The 25,865-nt window shown below is 37.4% G+C and overlaps 1 protein-coding gene across 1 annotated transcript in view; it reads left to right on the forward strand.

The window, feature by feature from the left end:
• Positions 1-3,135: 3,135 nt before the first annotated feature.
• Cmss1 (cms1 ribosomal small subunit homolog (yeast)) overlaps positions 3,136-25,865 on the forward strand; it is a 427,095-nt gene continuing 404,365 nt past the window's right edge. Inside the window, exon 1 of the mRNA XM_004636582.3 lies at positions 3,136-3,309. Coding sequence (XP_004636639.2) covers positions 3,246-3,309 — 64 coding nt within the window. The 5' untranslated portion in view covers positions 3,136-3,245. The remainder of the gene's footprint in view (positions 3,310-25,865) is intronic.

The raw sequence follows: 25,865 nt of genomic DNA on the forward strand, positions 1-25,865 counted from the left end.
TCTCCAGTTCTGTCTCTTATGTTGCTGCCAACAATCCTCAGGTGGTCCTCCCACACCCAGCACCAGCAATTTATATTTGCCTTCCTAATTTCATCTCCCTGAGCACTGCTTCCCTACTAATTAATATCACATTGCATTATTATTTTCTTAAATCTTTGAAAAACTGTATTTTAAATTGTCCTTAAATCTAACTTTTGCAAAAATATCTCCTGCTGTCTTACTCTTCTCTCGTTGCTGGGACTAATACCCGACACTCAAAATGAAGGAAGGAAAGGTTTATTTAGCTCACAGTTACTGGAGGTTTCAGTCCACACTCAGCTGGCTCCAAGGCAGAGAGCAGCACATGGCATAGGGCAACCTTTCTTGGCAGTGGCAAAGAGCAGAGAGCACAAGGGAGAGGTAGCAGCAGCTCAAGCAGCTGGCTTCTCTTCCCACCTTACATTGTAATACAAATTACCTGCCCCAGGGCAGGTGCAGCATCCATACCCACAATAATCAATCACAAACTCCAGAGGCTGCCCCAAGACTGCATGAGGCTTTGGGGGGACACTTAGATACAAACCATAACACCTGCTTAGCTTCTGAAAACTTATCGTGTTTTCAAGGAACCGTACTCCTGTATTATGTGTCCATTTGCTCTGCTCAAATGTGTGAGTAAACTACAGTTACCCACTCTCTCATAAAAGCACATTTGGGGGGGAACTACCCACTCGAGCCCCTCTCCTGTCCATCTCTCGGACAGGAGCTTTCTTTCCCTCAATAAATACATTCTGCTCATAACCTCCATTTGTTCCTAAAATTCATTCTTTGGTTTTAGAGAACACGAACTTGTGCAGGTCAGGTGGGGAGATCGTTTTTCCCTATGTCACTTGGAGGTTCCCTATATGGTTTGGAGGTCACCCACCCGAGATCAGTTTTTCTCCCTGTATCACAAGCACAGGAACAGTGGTTCGATCCCCAGCACCACATGCTGCACCAGCCCCACTCCCAGAGCATCCTGAGCCACCAGAGTCCAGGGGTAGTGCAGCAAGCCTGTAATCCCAGGGCTGGAGAGGCTGAAAACAGGAGAATCACCATGAGTCTGAGCTGCAATAGTGAGACCCTCCAACAACCAAACACATTTTAAAAATAAATTAATAAATACTGACTAAAATTGTGACAAAAAAAAAAAAAAGCAGCACATTTGGGTTGTTTCCAGTGGTTTTTTTAAATAATTAACCGTGATGCTATTAATTTTTTTATAGCTTCCTGATACACATACAAAAGTTTCCTAAGTGGAGTTGCTGGATCATAAAAGTATGTATCTTGGTTACTTTTCTCTTGTTGCTGTGACAAAATACCTGACACCCAAAATTAGGGAAGGAAAGGTTTCTTTAGTTTACAGTTAGTGCGGGTTTCAATCCATACTCAGCTGGCTCCAAGGCAGAGTGGCACATGGCACAAAATAACCTTTCATGGAGGCTGGCAAAGAGCAAGAAACAAATGGGAGGAGTAGCAACAACAGCAACAGAGAACAAGTCTGTCTTCCTTAAATTGCGTTTAGGCTATATGTCCCCGGCTGGGTGTAGTACTCACATCCATAATCCCAGAAGCACTCACACCCATAATCCAAGTAGATCATGAGTTAATCAAAAACTCTAGAGGTCTGCCCCATGACTGCATGAGGCTTTGGGGGGGGACAACTGGACACAAACCATAACAGTGGGAATGTTTATCTTTTAATGCTGTGCCAAGTAGCTTTTTCAAGCAGTTAAATCAATTTATATTTGTATCATTGTACAGAAATTCTTACCTAATATACATATCTCCCACAATTTGAAGTTGCTACATTTGTTTGTCATTTACTGGACAAAAACAGCATCACTTGGCCTTTTTGTTTTTGTATTCTCTAAATTCATAGATTGAGCATCTTTTTATATATATTGATCATAGCACTTCCTCTTCCATATTGATATTTCTTATCTAGCTTTGCTTTTCAATCATCAGCCAACAAAACCTCATTTGTATTTCCTCCTTATACATTACTTTCAAGTACCACAGATTACTTTACAGTTGCCATTTATACTTTACACCCTCCCTTTTAGATTACTGACAGTCTAGTCAGTAATGCTTTTATAAACCACTTATTACATAGATGGGCTTTGGGTAATTTTCTACAGATAGCTAGCTATTCCTATCCCTGACAGATTAAGGGTATCCTATTATTTCTGAGGGTGCATCATTTTGGGAGTATAGACCTTTACCCTTAAAAGTTCTATCTGCCCTACTCACCTGATATCTAAAGGTGAAACCATAGTCTAGCTACTGTTAAGCCACTGGTCCCTACACCGTGCTAGGCATAGTGAGTACACTGAATGAATTTTTAAACGATTTGTACCTCTGTGTATGGAGACCGTCCTGAAAAAACACCTTCCAGCGGGCCCAAGCACTGGGCGCTAGTGGGTTTCCCTTCTCTATCCTTGCCACTTTTGAAAAAAGAACTCTATCGTTTTTGTTTTTGTTTTTTCCTACAGTGAGGGAGCAACGGATATCGGTGCTCTCGTTTTACAAGAGGAATGGAAAACAGGCCACCAGCAAAAGGGTACCGGGAGGCGACTCACAAGTCTCTGAGCCCGGGCGTCTTCCCCGGAACGAGCCTTTTCTGATTAATCACATTTTTCTTCACTTAGGCTGTAGCTCAAACCACGTCTATATTCATGGTCACGAGCTCTCGTTCACGTTTTCTGAGAGAAAACCAAAACCACATTAACATGCGCTATATAAACACAAAACTGTACAAACAAGTACACAACACGCTGAAAAGCACAAACACACCCACGTGCTTCGATCTTCTCCCGCGGCTCTGCGACTTTGAAAATTGAGCAGAGAAAAATCCTATTAGCATCGGGTCTCACACTTTCGACAATCACTTCGCAAAATAAAACTTAAAATATTTTGAAAGAACTCATCAAAACAGAAAATACTATTTTTGTTTGTTTGTTTCACGTGTGATCTGGTCTGTATGCTCTTAGAGGATTTATTTTGAGTTTCTCGGTTGATTTTGTCCTCCAGAGTCTGCGCCGAAACTGCGAGGTTTCCGACCGGCGGCCGGAGCGGCGGCGCGCGGCAGACGTCATCCCGCGGGGCGGTGCGACGCAGCCGGCAGGGGCTCCGCGTGTGGTGACGCCGGTAGCACCTCCGTGGCAGCCGGGCTTCACGCTACCCGTTGCTTTGCGCTGGTCCGCTCTCCTCAGTCTCGCGCGGCTATGGCAGACGACCTCGGAGACGAGTGGTGGGAGAATCAGCTGGCAGGAGCAGCCAGCAGCCCAGGTACGCTCGCCTGCGTCCCTCCTCGCCAGCCCCTCGGTGCGGCGCAGCCCGGCCGCCCTGTCAGTCACCGCGGTCGGCGCCGAGGCCCTATGTGCGGCTGCGGGGGCGCGCCCCTCGCGGGGCGTTGAGGCTACACGGAAAGATGAGGAACCGATGCATTCGGTTAGGAAGAACCCCTTTACCCGCTGTTTTCTGTTTCTTTTCCTTTTGAGATTGGACAGACCAGTTTTCGTGAATTGAAACACTCTTGCTTGGCAGATGAGGGTATCTTTGAACTAGCTTCAGTCCGCTTCAGTTCAAATCATGACTCTCTCATATTCTGATAGTCTGTGCTCTTCCTCGGCTATCAAATGAGGATAGTTGTGTCTTTTTAATAAAGTTGTGAAGATTAAATGATCGTAATGTAAGTTAGACGCTTTAGTCGGTAGTGATGGTACATGTTTTTAATCCTGCCGCTTGTGAGGCTGAGGCATGATCGTCTGGAGTTCGTGTCCCCCCTGGGCTACATTAGAGAAACCTTTGTCTTAATAATAATAATAATAATAATAATACACATTGGCCAAGCAATGGCTGTGACTCATCCACATGGCTGACACTGACAAAGGTTCTACAATCTGAGGTACAGGATCTCAGGATAAATCCTGAGGGGATTTCACTGACATTCTCAGACCCAAAAGCTACAACTCTTGTTGCATAGGTCCTGCTTTACCTTGGTCTTAACCATCCAGTAGAAAAGTATGAAGACGAAATATAGGAAGTAAAGCCATGCTGTTAAGTTGAGCTGTGGGGGACTCAGGTCAATAATTTCTGACATTACCAGTTAAAAAGAAGACCCAATGCTATTATGGGCTACTGGACTCTTTTAGAATATTTTGCTGAGTTTACACACCTATAATATTCAAATAACGGAACTGAGAAAAAAAGGGGTATACAGATGAATGTCCATTTTGTATCTGTGTATTTAAAGTGGTTGGGATACTTATAGTTACATTCTCTTAATGAATAGAATGATTTGTTCTAATGGTGTTTGTAAATAGGATCTCAGGTCCGCATCTTGTACAGCAGTTAACCACTAAGAAGAATATATGCAGTGTATTGGTTATTGAAACTGTCCTACCGATTTGATTTGAAACTGTCTCATTGCTGTTTATCAATAAAATTATGAAAAAATAAAAAGAAAAATAATAATAATAATAATAACCAAACAACAAAAATCCCGCAAACTACACTATTTTGCATACATACTAAACGTGCAGTACATATAAGCTGTTAGTTTTTTTTTCTGTCATCATGTAATTTGAAGGACATTATTTGAGCCTGAATAATCATCTCTTTTAATTCACCTACTTTAAAGATAAGCATGATCTCAACATGTTGAGAAGTCCACATAATGTTAGGAATAAGCCTAGAATTTATCTCAATTTAAATAATTTTTACTGTGCTGTGATATCCATTCTGGATGCATGAAGAGTGGTAGTCATTTCCCATCCCAGATTGACTTTGAACTTTTAAAGCCCTGTAATGCTTAATATGCAGTTATCATTAGATCATCAGATCCCCTACTTAAGTTCCTTCTAGCTAAAAAAATAAACTTTGTAAATTGTTGACATTAAATTTAACAGGGGCTTTTGCTTTGTTAACTGTTTTAAAGTAAGCATATGAATTTCTTTGCCATCTGTTTGATGACTTCCTATTAATCTTTTTACGGTAATATGTATAGCATTTTCAGTTTGGAAAAAAAATCACAGCTGAATAAGTCAGTTTTTTGTTTGCTGGTTGGTTGATTTGTTTATATACTGGCTGTTAAACCCCGGGCCTTTGCGCTGAGCTACATCTCTAGCCATTTATTTTTGTATTTTGAGTCTCTAAGATGCAAAGTTGCCCAGGCTGGATTTAAATTTGCAATCCCCTGGGTCAGCTTTCCAGAGTACTGAGACTACAGATTTCTTGATTCTTCCTATTGGGGAAAGATCAGCCTAAACTATTTGCATTAATATTTGAATTAATTAAATAGAAATAATGCCTTATTTCATAGAAAAGGTAGTTGTATAATGCGTTTATTCCTACTGGGCATGTTGCTTGCCTATAAAAATAAACATCTTTCCCTTTCACTTGTTCACATCTCATTTATGATAGTGGGCAATGGACTATTTCTGTCTGTGGTCAAGAAATATATGTTGGTTATACTTTATATAACACCTGTGTAACATCTAGCAACTCCTTACTACCTGGCCATCACAAGACCTGGTGTTTTGGCTATTCTCACATTTTCTTAGATCTGTACATAACTTAAGATTTTATGATTCTTTGAAGAGCTGTCATCACTTCTTGGCATTTTGGTGAAAATCAAGTGAATATCTGTCTTTTAAAAAATGTATTTTTGCAGGCTCAACAGTCTCACATAGATCAGACTCATAGTGATTCTCTTTTTGACCTCCCAAGCTCTGGCATTACAGGCATGTGCCACCATGCCCAGTCTCAATCTCTGTCCCAGCGTGCCCTGGGGGCGGGGCCACAGCTGGGGATTGAACCCAGCTGCTGAGCTCTGCCTAAGCAGGCAAGATCTGTGATTTTTGTATTGGAATTCTACATTGCACTGAAGCCCATTGGCATTAGGTGGTGTCTGGTAGATATACTGGTGGAATGAATGAATACATGTGACGTGTGCCAGCTTCTATATAGCACTGTTGGTGATGACATATGCAGGTAGGTACATACATTTTTCTAAGTGTATGTATCGAATCTAATCACTTTTAAGAGTGCAAGACTATATAGTATTAGAATTTTGCTAGGATTGTTCTGATCTACCTCAAATGTCTGGTCACTGTATGGTATTATTGGTAGTGATTGGCACAGAATAAAATAGCTGAGAGTTGTCAGTATTGAGGTAGTGGGCAACCCATGGTATTGTACACATTAGAGCCCAGGATCATGTAATGGTTATTTACTTAATTCATGTCACTTATTTCCTTATTCTCTGCCTACCCTGAAAAACTACATGAAATGACAGTAGTTAACAATAGATAGCAATACATGTAGTAGAATCATAATTTCAAAACATTATTGCTGACTGAGTTGATCCAATGCCTGAGATGTTAATGTAGTTGACTAACTTGGTAACTTTCAGTGTGAAACAAACCTCAGCTACAGCCTGGGTGTTTTGACTTACAGATGGATCAAAGCTAAGAGTTGAGTTAGTAATCACTTGATCATACACTGATTACTAATTGTTCCCCCTTCGTATTCCAATGATAATGTCTGTTCAATTACCAGAAGAATCTAGTGTGACTGAATATGTGAGTCTGGAGCCCCAGCATTGAGTCTGGGCTGGAGAAAGAGATTTAGGAATAACTTGCACACAACTTACCTTTAATGAGGTTGTTCTTAACTTTTTTTTTTTTTTTTTTAATGTATTTGGTACTGAGTTTTGCTATGCAGCTCAGACTCCTACTGATCCTCCTGTTTTCAGCCTGCCCAGTACTGGGATTATAGGCGAGTGCTACCATACCCAGTCTTGGTGGCCAGCTCAGTGTGCCCAGGGGTGGGGCCGGTGTGTCTGTGGTGCCAGTGATAGAACCCCAGGCCCTGCACTTGTCTAAGGAGGTGCTTAGTCTGCTGAGCTATTTTGCCACCCTTGTTCTTAGCATTCTACATGTCTCAGCCTCCAAGCTTTTTGAGGAAAGTTTTTCATATGCTTTCTTAGCTCATTATGAGGTTTTGTTTTGTTTTTTGGATTTTTGAGATAGGTCTGATTATGCAGTCCAGGCTGGCTTTGATCCCACTTAATTACATTGATCATAAACACTCAATACTCTATAAACTTACAGCATGTATACCGATACAGTGGGCTGTTTGTTATTATTGAAAATGTTAAAAGGTTTATTGTCACTGGTCTACTATGTGCCAGATACTATTTTGATTACCTTTCATGCACTGACTCATTTAATCTTCAAAAGTGCATTGTAGGTTAGCAGATTCTATTTTATACATGGGGAAATTAAGGCATTGGGAGGTTAAGTGATTTGCCCAGTGTTACTCTGTGAGAGAGCAGTGATTTGTAAGTAAACAATCTGAAATGAGAATCATTTTCATAATATATATTCTTACATTTCTCATAATAATTATTCCAGTCATTAAAGGTAAGAACCTCATCTCTAAAAAGTACAGCCTCTGACTGATTTAAAGAAGCTAATGATTTATAAACCTTTTTGTTTATATCTATATTATTGTCATGATGCATCTGTTAACTCTCATTGGGCTTATTCAGAGGTACAAATGAGCAGTTTTGCCATTGAAGTCTTTCCTTGGTAAACCAAGATCCAATTTCTGCGTTTTTTCCCAAACCTATATTTTCTCCTGACTTCCCTATTTCAGTACACTAAATCCTTATGTCAACTACCAGATTTCACAAAGGCTTAGTAGTTTATTTATTAGGCTTATTTGTAGGCTTATTTATTTCCTCCATTTCTCATATCTTATCAGTCATTTTTGTTCTCTCCAAAAGATATCATGAATCTTCCCTTGCCTTTTTGCATTGGTATACACACTTTTGCCTTTATTTGTTATAACCACTGCAGTTAATCTTCACCAGAGTTCCCAGTTTGAATCTTTGCCATTCACTCATTAATCAGAGTGGTTCTTTTAAAGGAAAAGTCAAATCACAAACTTGCTTCAGTGCTACAATTCCTTTCTCTGGACACATAGAATAAATAAATTATTTGCTAGATTTTCTACTTAACTCTCCACTTATGCTGTCCCACTGGCACTGGCCATCATTCTGTTCCTCAGCAGACCAAGTTATTTTTCATTCTGTTTTACCACTTTAAAATAATGTCTGTATTATCCTGATTTTCAAATGGCTGGCTTTTTCTTAACTCTAAGAACTCAGTTCAAGCATTACCTATTCAATGAAGCACTTCCTAGCCAGCAGTCTGGAATAGGTGCTAATATACACTTTAATTCTCAGGAGAACATGTAGCACCATCTCTTACTTTTCTTGATAAACAGTCAGCACTAGAATATAAGCTCCATGTCAGCAGGGATTTTTATCTTTCTCCTTCTTTCATTGTGAGGCTTCATCCTTAGGGCCTTGAGTAGTATTTGGGTACATAGAAGGTGATCATTCAGTATTTGTTAACAAACTGATTGTTAATATTTTATAGCCACATCTTGGAGGCTTCATCTTAGAAGTTCTGCATTTAAAGAACCCATATATTTTGGAGGAATTGTCAGACTCCTGTACTTCCCTATTTTAGTACATAAATTACAGATTTGGCAAGTGCTGCTCTTTTAAAAATTACATTAGTAATCCTTGTTCAATAGTGTATCTTACCCTTTGTTGCAATCATAATTGGATTTAGTTTTATAAATAGTCTTCAAAGGGGACAACAGACTGTATAAATGGGCCCATAATTTCTGGAGGTGACAGCTTTTGTCACCTACAATCAATATGATTATTATTTTTGTTTGATATGGCTGAAATGAGCATTGTAAATGTTTTTTGTTTGTAATATTTTATAACAGTGATTTTTTTCAAATCACTGCTTTATACTCAATTTCCTCTGGAAATCATGAAGTAGGGGAAACATTGGATCTTTCTGTGAAACCTAATGACCCAGTTTGTTTTGTTTTACTTACCCTTTTTTTTTTTTTCCAAAGTTTTATTGACAAACAGATAGCAATGAGACAGTTTCAAATCATATCAGAAGGACAGTTTCAACAAATAATACACTGCATATATTCTTCTTAGTGATTAATTGCTGTACAAGATGCGGACTTGTGATCCTATTTACAAACACCATTAGAACAAATCATTCTATTCATTAAGAGAATGCAACTATATATCTATCCCAACCTCTTTGAATACACAGATACAAAATGGACATTCATCGGTATACCCCATTTTTTCTAAGTTCCGTTATTGAATATTATAGGTGTGTAAACTCAGCAAAATATTCTAAAAGAGTCCAGTAGCCTATAATAGCATTGGGTCTTATATTTAACTGGCAATGTCAGAAATTATTGACCTGAGTCCCCCACAGCTCAACTTAACAGCATGGCTTTATTTCTTATATTTCGACTTCATACTTTTCTACTGGATGGTGAAGACCAAGGTAAAGCAGGACCTATGCAACAAGAGTTGTAGCTTTTTGGTCTGAGAAGGTCAGTGAAATGCCCTCAGGATTTGTCCTGAGATCCTGTACCTCAGATTGTAGAACCTTCATCAGTGCAGCCATGTGGATGAGTCACGGCCATTGCTTGGCCAATGTGCTCTCTGTGAAAGCCTGAGAGAGTGTCTTCTCCCCATGTGACTCTCCTTAGGCACACTCTACGTCATCGATCACTTTCCTCTTTGGCCCCATAATCTTCTTGATCAGAAAATTTGGGACACTACCGAGGTATATGACGTTACAGTACACGTTCTCATATGTCCTGAGTCTTAATTGACCTTAGAAGGTTAGGGCCAAAATGTTGGCTTTCCTTGTATCCTTCCTTTTTCTCTAATTTGGTCTGCAAACTTAGGTTGTTAACCATCCAGAAGAAAAGCTTATTGTTATTATCAAACGATTTGGGCTATCAATCTTAACCTCACTATCTCACTGCATTTCAAACTTACTTACCCTTTTTTAACATCAAAGTTAGACTTTTGTTGTATTAACTTTTCGTATAGGCAGTCATGCCTTATAGATGTTGTGAAAGCATTGTCTCTGCATGTAAAACAGATATGGCATGTTTATAGTAGATATTGGTAACACACCATATAGAATCAACTTCAGTTGGGCATATTGTTTTCAAAAGTATTTATTGAACTTAGTATCCTTTAAAACACTTAACAGGAAGAAAATGTAATTATAGAATTTATACATTTATTTTTTCAGTCAAAATGCAAATAATATAAAAGTATATTCAAGGGTAAAATGTGTGGGATGAATTTTTTAAATGAAGGAAACAGAAAGGTGGCTACATCCTAGTCAATTGTTCTGTATTTGAAAATATAATAGATAGACCTTCAGATAACCTTAATAGGCTAGTTTTTGCTTTACTGTATTTAATTTCTGTAATTCTTGAAAATAATTAAATGAATTGATGTTGACAAAATTATAGTTTAAAGTTTCATATGTATCTTTCCCCAAATCATACAGTTGCTGCTATAATTTTGCTAAATGTCCATTACTCTTGCAGAACACTCATAAATGTAGGCCTATAAATATTTTTATTCCCCCCCCCCCCCCGATTCAGTAATGATGTATCTTGTGACACAAATCCTTCGATCTGTTTTTTGTTTGTTTTGGTTTTTTTGCGGAACCAAGGATTGAACTCAGGCCCTTGCATCTTGCCAAAGAAGCAATTATTCCATTGAGCCATCTCCCCGGCCCCTTTCGATCTGTTTTTAATCATATGAACTTTAGTGGAACTTGTTAGATGCATTCATAGAATTAACATTTTACTTAACATAACCACAAATAGCTTGAATTGTTTTTCTGTATGTATCATTTGTGATAGAATTCTTAATTGAATTTCTGTGTTGTTTCAGTATTGCTTTTCACAGTTAACAATTGATGATGCTTTTATTCCTGAGATCCTTGTCAGTCTAGTTCATGCTGCACCAGGAGTTGGGAAACTTTTTTGTAAAACTACTTTAGGTTTTGCAGATCTGATGTTTAATGTCAAAACTACAGCATTGAGCTCTACTGTTGTGGTATGAAAGCCATCATAAATCATATACAAACATAAATATGTTGCAATAAAACTTTATGGACGTGAATTTTGAATTTTAAGTAATTTCACATCACAAAGACGTGTTGTCTTTGGATTTTCTGCCCCAAAGTTTAAAATATAAAAAGTATTCTTAGCATTCAGGCCTCACAAAAGTAGGCATTTTATTGCATTTGACCTACTGATTAGAATTCAAAGACATCCTAGTCAGAAAGTTGTATTCTGAATTGAGTATTTTTCTAAAAGAAGGATTTGAAACAAGCCCCAAAGAAACTTAGGTTTTTCTTTAATTACTCTATTACTCAGTCTGTAATTATCAGTCATACATTAGATTTCACATTTCAGTTGAAATCAGACTCTCAGCATTTCAAGAGATCATTGAAGCTAGTAAATGAAGACTTGGGGACAAATTCTAGCATAAATTTGTCAAGCTTAAAAATTTTATTAACAAAAAAAAAAAAAGAAAAAGAAAGAAAGAAAGAAAGAAAGAAAAAGAAAAAGAAAGAAAAAAAAAAGGGGGGCCGGGAAGATAGCTCAGTAGAATAAGTGCTTACCTGGCAAGCACAAGGGCCTGAGTTCAATCCCCAGCTCTGAAAAAAAAAAAAAAAAAAAAAAATATATATTTTCAAGCATGTCTCACAAAAAAAAAAAATTGTTAACAAATTTCATTTGTTTTCATTCATTTGGATTTTTATCTGCTTACTTTTAAAAGTTTAATCAACCACAGTCACTTTAGAATTATTAAAACTTCTTCTGTTTGCTTTTCTTCAGAAGAGCTACATTTCTGCAGATTTAGATTTATGCTCAGGTGGCAGGATTTATGTTTCAGTTGAGCTTCATATATGTTGAACACCATTTTGGTGGAGTCCAAATTATACTTCTCCAAATAAGACAATTCCCAGTTTTCTGTTGTATTTTTATTTATATGGTATTACAATATTGCTTAACATAAGCATTTTTGGTATTTGTTTTGTTACAGTAGAACATTTTAAACACTTTCATCAGAAAGTAACTTCATTACCATTTAAAAATGAATTACTGGTATTTGTCACAGAAATGCCCGATTTTTCCAAACCTTTTTTTTTTTTATTATGCATATGTATGGTATCTTGCCATTTAGTCTTTACTTACTCTTGAACTTATTGCAGCTTGATAGAAAAATGGTGTCTTTTGGTGAAGAAAACAATTTTGAACTCTCTTAACACAGCACATATTTTGTGTTCCTCTTCAAAGTGAAATGTTTCCAGGGTATTCTTATTTTTCTGGGATTGTTAATGGTTCATATTATTTTCTTGCTTTTATTTGATCTTTTTGATTTTTTCACTGGTAATTCCAGGAGCACAATTCCCAATGTTGAATGTCTCCACATCACTGCTTTTCCTTATCTTTTCATTTTTCATTGCCATCTTTTAGCAGTTTTTTATTTATGTCTTAACTCTTTCAAGTCCTCTCTTTTTCTGACTCATCAAGTACTCACTCAAGTTTTATCAAATAACAGTTTGTCAGGCCCAGGGCTAAAAATCACTCTATACGTGTGTGTGTGTGTGTGTGTGTGTGTGTGTGTGTGAGAGAGAGAGAGAGAGAGAGAGAGAGAGAGAGAGAGAGAGAGAGAGAACTTCTTTATCTTTGTGTTCCATTCCTTTGCTTAGCTCTCTTATTGCTTTCCTTTGACTTTTCCATTTCAGGCTTCTAATTTCTTTGCCTTTCTCACCTTTTTTCTCTGCAGCTTGCATGAGGGAACTTCTTTAAACCATCCTTCTCTGTGACTTGTAGAGCTTAAAGATGATCAGTTCTCCAGCAGGTCCTTTTTCTTGACCCTGGATGGGCTCTGGGGCATTTGTAGAGTAGCATAATTGTATTGAAGTACACTCAGCTAGATGAAGATGGGGAGTGACGGTTCCTTTGTCATTGCTCTGCTGGCTTCATCCCAGGGCAGTGGCTAATTCAGTTTTTGTTCCACAAGGATTTTTTTCCAGGGTCATGTCTCCAGTTTTTGGTGAAGGATCACAGAAGACACTGGGTCATGCTCTTCATTGGGGTTTTTTGTTTGTTTGTTTTGTTTTTTAAATTTAATTTTTTCCATGACTATGCTTTATACAATGTAAATTCTTTATATGTGTCTTCTTTGTCAAAAAAGCCTTGTTGTAAAATGTCATTGTGTTGCTTTGTCCAGACTGAATGATAAACAGTTTTCTTTGCATGCAGTGAAGTAATTTTCAGTGTTATAAGAAAAGGAACTGGGTCTATCCTTAGAGATGGCTAATTGAAGCCAGCATTTATCAGTGGTCAAACTAGTGAGTTACCATGACTGGAACAGACCTGAGTGAAATTTTACTTTCCTGTTTTACATAAGGAAAACTCAAGGCCCATATTGCTCAATACCAAACTCATTATCATGTGAGTGAAAATCTAAGACTAAAATCTGAGTCTCCTGATCCCAACATTTTATTTTATTTTATTTTATTTTATTTATTTTTTTGCGGAACCGGGGATTGAACTCAGGCCCGTGTGCTTGCCAGGCAAGCGCTTATTCTACTGATCTAACTCCCTGGCCCACCAACATTTTGTTGAATACACTGATTTTTTTCTGTAAGATTAATTCAAGGAAGAGATGTGATAAGTAATTTCCTAGGAGGCAGTAAGTTATTGGTGTTTTCTTTTTTGAGTGCCCAGGACAGCAGGGTTAATATTATTATTGATCTTTGATTCTCCTATGCCCTGGTTACTATAGAAAGCAGCAATACTAATTTAGAATGTTTTGCCTTACAAGCCTAGCAATACTGTTCCATTGCGTGTTATATACTACAAGGGGAGGGGAACAAGATAGAAAAACAGTAGATGACTGAGTGCTAGTGGTCAACTGTACACACAGCATCAGTGGTTGTCAAATAAGCTATATGAAGGATATGTTAAACTTATTTATTAGGATATGTTAAACTTACTAATTTTGGTTCTTGCTTTACTCTATATAACTAACACTTTTTTTTCCCTTATCATAAAGGGGTCATAGTTTTAGACTTTAATGTTTGATTTTAATTGTCCTCCCATTTAAATGGAAACGATCCAACATTTTTGAAGCAGATTTGAAATTCTTGCTAGCATACTTTCTTAGTAATATAATTTTTTTATGAAGTCCTATAGAATGAATATTTCTTTGTTCAGCAGCAGTTCATGAACTATTAGAGTAAATTTATTTCACTCCTATGTTGATGATATAAGCTACTTTGGGTTTGATATGTTAAATCAGCTTTTTATCACTGCCTTGCAGAGGGATAGGCCTTAGGTTTCCAGGTATTTCTATGGGTAAATGTATCCAGATAGTACATTGATATGACTTAATTTTTTCCTCACATGTAGAGGAAAGTATTAGAGCTGATAGTCCTTATGATGTGTAGCTTTTCACAGCTATTTTGGTGAGTAGACTTATCCGTAGTCTTTGAAGGCAATGTAGTAGAAATTTTAGCAATGCTTGTATATTTTGGTTTAGGGATCCTTGGTGGGATTCTTTGCTTGCATATCTCCTTGATCTTAAATTAAACCAAAGAACAAAATAGTAGTTAATGGTATATTTGGTGAAAAAGCAGATATTGTTCAAGATATGAAGTTAGTTTGTAGGATTTGGTTTTGAAAGTGCTGGGTTTAGGGGACATATCAGACTTAAGACTGGCTGAAGAAAAAAAAAATTGGCAGATAATTCTGCCACATGTTTTAGATGTGTGCTGTGCACAAGGCTTCAGCTAGTACATACTGATACATACAGAGATAAATAGTTTCTTATTTTTTGGCAATCAGAGTATTAAGAATACAGTCCAAATTATCTGAACAAAGAGCCATGAAATTGCTGAAGAAAGGTGAATTTTAATTTCGACTAGAAGTCTAAGAGCACTTCATGAAAAATGTACTATTCATTCTGGCTTTAAAGACTCAAAAGGCTTTTAGCAGCAGGGATGAGACAGGGCATCTCAAGCTAATGAAATACATATGCCAATAGGATGAAGGAATGTTTTGGACAGTGGCCTTGAAGTAGGAAACTATCATACAGTTGAAAAATGGAGTGGCTTCAAATTACATAGGTTATATGTGAGATGTGGATTGAAAAGTAGAGTGGCTTCTAATTACATAGGTTATATGTGAGATGGGAATATAGATTTGACCATATCAGAGAAGTATACCTACTGTATAGATGAAAGTGTACAAGTATAGGAAAATGGGTTATGTGAAGTGGAATTAACCTCATAGAGGTAAAATAGTCTTAATATTTGTTCACTGATTAATACATGAAGAATAAAAAAGGACTCACAGATAGGTTGAATGATCTAGATCATTCATTGGTGAACCTATGATATATGTGCTACACCAGGCTGCTTGCATCATTGAAAGCTCTGAAAAGTTTCCCATCTCTAATAAACTAAGACAGTAAATTAGTATAGTGAAAGATTGCTTAGAGATACTTTCTTTCTTAGTGTTAGAAAAAAATATTCTTTGATAATGTTATGGCTTGTGTCTAGATGTCCTCCCAAAGCCCCATGCAGTCATAGGTGGGAGTTTTAGGAGATGGCTGCGTCTACATTGTGTGATTCTGGTATAAAATATGTGATGCTGGGATTGATTCATGGTGATGGTAGGATTAAGAGTGTCTCACTCTGGTGGGAGAACTGCCTGCCCCAAGGCAGGTATCCTGTATAAATTATAAGGGACAGAAAGGGTGTAGTTTCATTTGCTGCTTGACTATTTCCGTGCTTTGCTATTTTCTGCTTTGTTGTCCGCTGTCCACATTGAACTGTCTCTCTGCAGTGTCCACACCTCTGCTATGCCACCCTGCCTTAGGACCAATCAATGATGAACTAAAATCCCTGAAAACTGTGAGCTGAAATAAACTTTTCCTCCTTTAACTTTGGGTGTTGGGTATTTTGTCTCAGCAAAGAGAAAAGTAACCAAGGCAGATAAGAATACATACAGATAAAGAAATGGAGCAAAGGTCTCACTTCACTACATCTTCCATTATACTCCAGTGCTGATTATTATTATTTCCCCATTTGGGTGCTTCATTCTTTCTTGTGAATTTATAAATCTTTCATTAAAAATTGTTGGAAATTCACTATAGTTTTGGGTCTTAGAGTTCTAATACCATTTTAGTGGAAGGCCATTTTATAATTGTTTTTCATTGTATCAAAATTTGTTTCCACATATTCCTTGTACTGATTTAGTGTAGTGAAGTTCCTTTATCTCTTTTATATTCTTTCTCATTTTTAAAAAAATTTCACATATGCTCTTAAGTATATTCTAGTATCTGACATGGTTTGGGGTTTTTGTAAGGAGAACAATGTAATACAGGACAAATTTTATAATAGTATTTTATAATGAATCACCCAAGAATCGTATACAACCAGTGCAGGCAATCTTTCCACACACTAAATACTAAAGACTCCAGCTGAGGGCCTGAATCCTAATATCCTGCATGAGTCTAGCTGAAAACCTAAAGCTCCTAACAGTGCCTTCCACAAGTCCAATGGAGGGCTAGAGCCCACAACAAAGTCTCATGCAGGACAGCTTCATAGATCTGTGCTGGAAAGGCACAAAAGTCAGTGGTGGAAGCTAGAAAGTCTATGCCAGAGGGATGAAGGATCTGTGGTAACAGGCTCAGGGATCTGAACTGGAGCTAGGAAGCAGTGCTCAAGGTAAGCACCAGAACTCCCACCAAAAGTACCACAGCCATTCTCAGCAACAGTGAGGTCCCGAGCTCCTCCAGTGATGAGGAAAGCCAAGTTCCCATCAGGAAAGCCAATGCAACAAGCTTCTCCATGAGGCTGAGTAGTGCACCATCTTCCGCTCCAGAGCCAGGAAGCTATGCTCAAGATGAGAACCAGAGCTCCTCCAAAGTTCATCGGGAATGGTTCTCCAGCAGAACAGCCCAAGAGAACTAGTAGCTTCCAACAGCTTCTCCATATAGCATCCCTAACAGCAGTTTTTTGTTTTTGTTTTTAGCAGCTTCTCCTGTTCTGTCTTTATGCTGCTGGCAGCAGTCCTCAGGTGGGCCTCCTGCACCCAGTGCCATGGTAGTTTAATTCAGCTGGGTGTAAAAAGTTGACCACCAGTTAGAAATCCAGGGCTGGGGAGATAGCTCAGTAGAATAAGCGCTTGCCTGGCAAGCGCAGGGCCCTGAGCTCAATCCCTGGTACTGCAAAAAAAAAAAAAAAGAAACAAGAAGAAGAAGAAGAGGAAGAGGAAGAGGAAGAGGAAGAAGAGAAAGAAAGAAAGAAAGAAAGAAAGAAAGAAAGAAAGAAAGAAAGAAATCCACTACAGCATCCCAGAAATAGTCTGGTGTTACTGGATATTTTAACTAATTAAGCATTTGGTAAAAAGGTATATTAGATACCTTTGCTAACATTATTCAAATAAAATGAAATAAATTAAATGAAAAACATCAGAATGCACTACATGTAATAAAGCTAAATTCTGTTCTGTGAATATTGTTTCATTTTATGTATATATGCATGTGTGCACACACCCTTGGATACCAGATTATGTTATAACATACATTTCTTATTAGGGATTATGAATTGTGGTAAAGAGTTTGAAATCTACTAGACTAGAAGAAAGGAAGGTTTTTTTTTTTTTAAATGAAGCAGTATGCATTCATTGCTGAAATTGCCAAAGACAATACAAGATGAGAATATGTTATATACAGACATACACTAGATGCAGCCATCATACACTGTAGATGCAGCCATCTCCCAAAACTCCCACCTATGACTGACTGCATGGGGCTTTGGGAGGACATCTAGACACAAGCCATAACATTATCTAACAGTATTTTTTTCTAACACTATGAAAGAGCATCTCTAAACAATCTTTCACTATACTAATCTACTCGCTTAGTCTATCAGTGATGGGAAACTTTTTAGAGCTTTCAGTGATGCAAGCAGCCTGGTGCAGCACATATGCCATAGGTTCACCAACAAATGATCTAAATCATTCAATTTATCTGTGAGTCTTCATTTATTCTTCATGTATTAATCAGTGAACAAATATTAAGATACGCTGTACACAAATATGCTATTAACTCTGGTTACTGGAGTGATAGGTAATTTTTCTCCACATTTTCTGTAATTATATGATGATAGAAAATGAAGCACTAAATTATGTTGAGTTAAAAAGGAAAGAAGTTGCTCAGAGATCAGACTATTTCTGTGAATATCAACCACATAATCCAAACTATGAGCAGGAGAAAACAGTAGGAAATCAGTAATGGAGTAATGAAATTCACTGTTATTGTCACCATAGTATGAATAGTCTTTGCAAGATAGGTTCTAGCATTCCTTGGTAGTGCTGTTCTTGGTTTAACTTGTCAAGATTCAGATTGATTCTCCAAGTTAGGGTGCAGAACTCTATGTTGAGATCCTATTTAAATTGTAAATTCCTGAGTATTACCCCAGAAGTTGTAATTCATTTCTGTGTGTGTGAGAATCCATATTTTAATACACTCTTGATTTATTCTCAATAGGTGGTCAGCATAACATACTTTTGAGAACTCCTGCCATAGCTGAATCTCATTCAGATGTAAGCTTTGCATTTTTTCACCTGAAACTCTTCCCTGCCAGAGGCATAGTTCACCACCAAGAAAGGCCAAAGCATCCTGGCCTATTAGTTACATAGAATGATCAAAATCATCTGTGGGACTTTTCTTTTTTTAATGATACTAGAAATTGAACTTACCTCTATGAGACTTTTAAAATACAACAGATGCACAGACCTATGTCAAAACCTGTCAGTTAGATTGTTTAGAGCTGGGTTAAGGTATATGAAGTTTTAATGGCATAGAACACACCACTGATGGAGCTCTTTTAGGCAATAGTGAGATGTGTTAAAATAAAATATATTATATATACATATATATATGGCTTGAGATGGTGTTCACTGATAGGGCCACCTGTGTTGAGTTTTTGGGCTTCCATTGTTTCTGTTCCCTTGATGCCCTAAGTTGTTCTTGTAATGCTGTCACTGCACAGTTTTTACCTACAGATGGCAGCAAAGACTGCTTAGTTTATTAGTATAACCCTAAATGTTATTCCCTTAAATCTTTTTTTAAAAATACTGGAGGTTTTTTTCCCCCCTTAAATGAATTTTATATTTGGACTTATTTAGGTAAAGGAGGTATGGAGCTTTAAAATGTGTCATCTCTTGGGTCATTTTTGTAAAGAATTATAACAAGTAGCTCCAAAAAAAGTTTTTCCAAATTTGTAGTAGATATTACAAGAGAAATCCATGCATATGGCTGTTGTAAGATCGCATGATGAATTTTCTACTCTGAGTTGGAGGCCCTGGGTTTCATCAGAAAGCAGGTATCTTGGAGAAGATTTAGCAAATTGGAAAGTTCATTCATAGAAAAGAATAATTGTACTGTGCTTAACTTAGTACAGTGTGGAGGTTGATATTTGGAATGAATTATAAGTATAAAGCCATGCTGTTATATTGAGCTGTAGGGGACTCAGGTCAACAATTTCTGACATTGCTAGTGAAGCAGAAGACCCAATACTATTATGGACTGCTGGACTATTAGAATATTTTGCTGAGTTTACACACCTATAGTATTCAAATAATGGAGCTAAACAAAAAACGGGGATACAGATGAATGTCCATTTTGTATCTCTGTATTCAAAGTGGTTGGGATAGATATATAGTTACATTCTCTTAATGAATAGAGGGATTTGTTCTAATAGAGTTTGTAAATAGGATATCATATCTGCATCTTGTACAGCAATTATGCATGTATAATTGTATGTATGCAATGTGTTAATTATTGAAACTGTCCTACCAATTTGGTTTGAAACTGTCTCATTGCTGTTTGTTTCTCAATAAAATTATGGGAAAAAAATTTAACAAAACAACAACAAAAAATAAGTATGAGGGACAGTGAGTTCAGTGAAGCATAGGCAGTGGCTCTAAGGGACAACAGAAAGAAAAGAAGTATATTTGTGAAATGTATTCAAAAAATTTAAAAATACTGATCTATTGTGGCCCTAAGTTCTAAAAAGAAACCTAACAGCTTATGCATCTTCCTGGTTGCAGCAAATCATCAGAGAGCAGTCTTACTTATTAAAAAAAGTCTAGAGGGGTGAAATGTTTTGTTTTACTCAATTCTGTGATCCAGTTTTTACATTTTGTTTCATATTATTTGGAGACAAACATTGAAAGTATGCCAGAACAGTCAGAATTTCTGAGGAAATTATCAGATATTAGATAGCTTGAATCAGGATATTTTTTTTTTTTTTTTTTTTTTTTAAAAACTTTTTTTTTTAATGGTTATTTTTTTTTAATTTATTTTATTTATTTATTTATTTTACATTTATTATGTGTGTGGCCAGCTCAGCCCACCAGGGGGCGGGGCTGGCTGGCATGTGGTGCTGGGGGATTGAACCGCGGTCCCTGTGCTTTAGCTAAGCTTGTTCTAAGTAGGTGCTTTAGACCACTGAGCCATCTCACCAGCCCCCAGGATATTTTCTTTACAGAAATTAATTTCATAAATTCTTTGAACTTTTGCTATCTTGATAACATATGTCATAAGGCAGTATTTCCTCAAGAGTAGACCTGACTTCATCATGGTATCTTTAAGCTCTAGATATTGAGAAGTTCAGGACTTCCAAAGACCTTAGATCATTCTGACTTGTGATCATTGCATTTGGATGGGAAGATTGATCTAGAGTTTTCTTGACTCCCCTGAGAACCCAGCTATGGAATGCTTAGCCAAGAAGTATGTTATCAGAATAGCAGTACATTTGTATTTTTGTTTTTAATCTCAGTATTTAATGGTAAATGTTTAAGTAATGGTGATGGATATGGTGATGAGAAAGAGGAAATGCTAAACTGGAGGAAAGTAATCCTTGAAATGTTATTGCTGTCATTTCTTTTGTCTTTTATACTGTTTGGCACACTGCTGTTAGTGTGGGAGTGATGTAGAAATAACACGTATGAATCTGGCAGATAGCTCTCAGGTCTTATACTCCTTTGGGTTTTTTTCTTGATTTTCTTAGAACCTCCCATTATTCACTGAAACTTTATCACTAAAAATATTACATTTGTATGTGGAAAGACATCCTTCAAAGGGAAATGTTATAGTTTAATTACATTCCTATGAGAGAAGATTTGGTTTTAAATAGTTTTCCACTGCTATGATTTATATTAAAGAGTTCTTGAGGTAAGTCCAGAGCACTGGAGTAAATTGGTGCTTTTGTTCTGTGATGTAATGTGGTTTTGCTATCATACCTAGTCACCTCCCAATCTCTATTTCTATAGTAATTACACCACGGGCACTGGGTGTAATCTGAAAATACACTGAAATATGGTATTTAAAATTGTTCTAGCCGACTGCTTAGATTTTGTACCAAACATAGCCTCACATGTACAAATATGTTAAAATACACTAACCTTGAATTGTTGACTTCCCTATTTATCCTCTTTCTTTTATCCATTTGTTAAGTTTTCCTTTTGCCTTGGCTTTCCCCATCCCCCTTTTGGATTCCCCTTCTCCTCCCTGTCCTTTTTGTTCTCATTCCCTCAGTAATCTAATGGTCTCAAGACTCACATCTTAAAAGAGCCTTAAATATGTGACTAAAACATCGACCACAGAGCCAGACTTGGCTATTCTGGCAGTAACTTCCAGTGTGTCTCCCGTATAGTCTATATAAATCTCAGCTTCTTCATCTGTTATCTTTAAAATACTTCTAATCAGGAGGTTATAGTACCAACTCATAAATTTTCTTGTGAGCTAGACACACAGTGCAGGAAAGTTCCTCATATATCCAAAGTGCCAGATAAGTGCTATTTGTTACTGTTGTTATCATTTGTATGCTAACCTCAGTATGTTATTAGTAAGTAACCTAAAGATACCTATTTATTGATAATAATTCTAACTTACCTTTGATGTTGCATCACTTTTCTTGCTGTATCCCTGTTCTCTCATTTTTCCACTTACTTGGAGATACTTGGTGATACCTTACCAAGTATAGGAGTTATTGAATAAGCAGTGCCAATTTTTCAGCCATGGTTGGCCAGAAAATTACAATTGCACATACTTTCATTTCTTTATGCTACTTGGCCTAGTCCTTGTAACTCCTTTTTAGAGTTCACCTGAAATATTTTATGTGTCTTTTTATAGTAAAGTCTGATATGGACATCAGAGAATTTTAGGTGATTCTGATGAAGGTAGTTAGTGGCTAACTTATGTGATATATTGATTTTAAAAAGTGTTTAAAATAAGTAATAACAGTGATATCATAAGGCAGAATGAAATACTGTATTAGGGATAGATACAAACTAAATTGTTTAAAATATCTGTATGACATTTGAAAACTAAGGAGGTCTTTCTGGAGAAAGTGACACCCGAGAAATGAGTAGAATTTTAATATGAGGAACCAAGGGACAACATTCTAGCCCTAGGAACAGCATGGGCAAAGATACAGAATAAGATGGCCTGATGGTACGTGGAGGATAGTACTGTAGTCTGGTGAGAGGGCATGGTATTTTCAGAGTTTCAAGAGAAGATGAGGAAAGAGGTGCAGGTCATGATAGAAGGCTTTTGTAGCCATTATTTGGATAGGACATAAGGAGTGTCTGGGGAGAGGCTGAAGAATTGCAATGATCAGAATGGTGTTTAGTGTGAAGGTGGAATTTATACAGGTGAGAAATTAAATGTAGATTAAGAATGTGAAAGTACTATTTATAGTAAGGTCTGGACTTAGGGAATAATAGCACAAATAAGTAGAACTGAAAAAGAAATAATAGGCAGGGTAGTTAGTTGGACCTGGGAAATGAGCAGTACATTATTTAGGGTCCTCTAGAGGAATAGAACTAATATAAAATACATGTATAATTATTGCAGGGTGTTTATTAGATAAGCTTACAGGATCAAGATGAGAGAGTCTGTAAATGGCAGTCTGTAGGACCTGAGGTAGGAGAATCCTCCATAGCCATCTGTTGCTGGAGACCAGGAGGATGCAGTAGCTGCTCGGCCTAGAAGAGAGAAGCTGCAGAACAAGAGAACTCAAGGATGTAGCACCAGTCCAAGATCTGAAAGTTCACTAATGAGTCACTGGTGTGAGTCTGTTTTGGAAGACTGAAGAAACTAGAGACCAGGAGACCAGTGTTCAGAGATGACAGCAGCAAAGGATGCATCTATTTAGGAAGACTGGGGTCCTTCAAAATGGATATATTTGTTCTTTTAACTTTTTTTATTCCATCAAGGCTACAGAACTACCCACAGGTAGGGTGGTTCTTCCCCTCTATTTGCTGGCCTGCATGTTAGTCATCCACAGACATACCCAGAGCTATGGTTTGCTAATCTGGTAGGCATTTCTTGCTCCAGTCACGTTGTTGTATCATAGTTAACAGCCATAGAGAAGAGAATGGTTTCCAGATGTTGAGCCTGGGTGAGGAGAAGGTGATGCATTACCAGAAGCAAGACAAGGAGCAGTTCAAGAGAGCCATGCATGGAAATGTGTGCACATGCTAAGTTTCAAATATAGTTGGGCCTTCCATGTGGAACTTTTTGGTAGCATTGAAATTTTGAAGACAGTTCCACTGAGGTTCATCATAGAGAAATTGTCACCATTTAAATAGCTGAGACCCAGGGAGAAAATAATTTCTCCTTACCTTGTACCTTTTTCTTCTACCGTAGGAACTTCCACATGCTTTCCCAGTGCTTGGGAAATGAATTTTGTTGTTTCCTACTGTGCTCTCATGTCCTCTGCACAATACCACCCAGTGTCACTAACTTACAACTAACAACCCCCTAATGGAGCATTTCTCCCTTTTAATTGAAGAATGCACAGTAACAGAGCCACCATCCAGGCACTGGTTGACTTACTTAGGTAAAGGAAATCCCGCTTTTTTCTGATGCCGTGCTGGCTCCCCTGCCAATGTGTCTGGACAAAGCAGACTGATTACATAAATTTTTGCTCTCTGGGGAGATTTGCCACTTTCTGGCACTGAGGTACATAGTAAGGACAGAATGCTCCTTAAAGCAAATTTCCTTCCTCATTGACAGTCTGAGAAAAGCCTGAAATAAGACCAGAGGTAGTAAGTTCCCCTAGGAAAAATAAATAAATAGTACTAATTGTCCATTGTTCTCTCTAGTCCTCTAATTGCTATTCTTTAAAGCAAAATGAGAAGTTTCAGAAATGTTTACATTGTCCAAAGTTTCTATAATATGTATTCTTATAATCAGATAGGTGTTTTATTTTGTTTTTAATAAACAAGTGGGCTACTTCTGTATGTTGCTATTAGAAAACTCTTCCGTGTAATCTCTACCCAGAATCCCCCCTGATGCCCTGTCTCATGTCATGGACCTTTTGAGGATCTACTGCAGCTTTTAGTTAACTCCTCTTTCTGTAAAGCTGTAGTTTTAGTCTGGTTGGTGGCACACACCTATCATCCTAGTACTCTGGAAGGCTGAGGCAGGAAGATCATAAGAGTGAGCCCAGCCTGGGTAACTTAGTGATTAATAGGTTTATCTCAAATTTAAAAAAAAAAAAAAAAGGCAGAGGCTGTTGTTCAGTGCAAAGGTTCAATCCCCAGTGCTCCCAAAAGAAAAAAACATAAAGTAGTTTTTGAAGTCTTAGAAGTGACTGGTATCAGTGTGTTCTGGCAAAAAAAAAAAAAAAAAAAAAAAAACCTCAAACAAAAAAGGGCCACCAAGCTCCTCTTTTTTTAAGAGACGAAAACAAGATCAAACCCACTAATAGGAAAGGAATATATTCTTGAGAAATTACTTTGCTTGAAGATGGCTGTGATGAAAGTTTTTATTTGTCTTTAATTGTTATAAGGGGAAACAGAAGAAGTCAACATGAAGACTTACCTTTGAAATGACATTTTTGATTTGGGATGCTTCTTTGGTTTGTAATTATTATGATCCCAAATTAGAAGCAGAATGTGGAGGCTGAACCTTAACACCACTTCTCCCTGTGAGCTGAGAAAATAACGCAGTGCTAGTTTTTTTAAAAATGAATATGGGAGCTTCAGATTTTCTTGTTAAGTTAATAATGAAATGGACTTCATAAATTATGGTATATAAGAGGTAGGAAAACATTCTGGGCATCTGTGAAGCAGAAGTCCCACCAAATGTGGGCTAAATTGTTGGTGCCTGTCTTTATGGTGACTTCGTTACCTGTTTATTTTTTTATTTTCTTTTGTTTTTGTTTTTGTTTTTAAAGCAAATGACAGAGACCCAGTTTACCAGCTTTTATAAACCTAAACTTAACATTACACATTTAAACAATTGTCAAAACTTTATTAAGTTGCCAGCATCCACGCACAACTAGAAAACATCCTTAAATTTGTATTGAAGCAGAAATGTATTGCTATTAATGCATATCTTTCATTACTAAATAACAAAAAAATGGAAATTGTTTCTGTGGAGGACTCGTCCTGGCAACGTTAGCTTCACAGCAGGCGGATACTACTTGGCTAATGTTTCAAACACAATGGACAGCAGATCCATGCTGGTGTTAGAGTATAATCTTGTCCTCGCACTACTCAAGAGTCAAGGCCTACCTTGGATCACAATTAATAAAAAAGCAAAGTGCATACAGAGATTACAACAACTTTAAAGACAAAAAAAAATGGTCCTACTGTGTGGTCCCAACAATAAACTCAAAAAGTCTGTGAGAAAGAGAGGCTTCGATGAGCTGTTTAAAAATACTTTAGAGGGGCTGGTGAGATGGCTCAGTGGTCTAAAGCACCTACTTAGAACAAACTCAGCAAAGCAAAGGGACCGCGGTTCAATCCCCCAGCACCACATGCCAGCCGGGGCCGCCCCCTGGTGGGCTGAGCTGGCCACACACACA

Source organism: Octodon degus, unplaced genomic scaffold (assembly GCF_000260255.1).
Source record: "Octodon degus isolate 3935 unplaced genomic scaffold, OctDeg1.0 scaffold00081, whole genome shotgun sequence".
In the NCBI taxonomy this organism is placed as follows: domain Eukaryota; kingdom Metazoa; phylum Chordata; class Mammalia; order Rodentia; family Octodontidae; genus Octodon; species Octodon degus.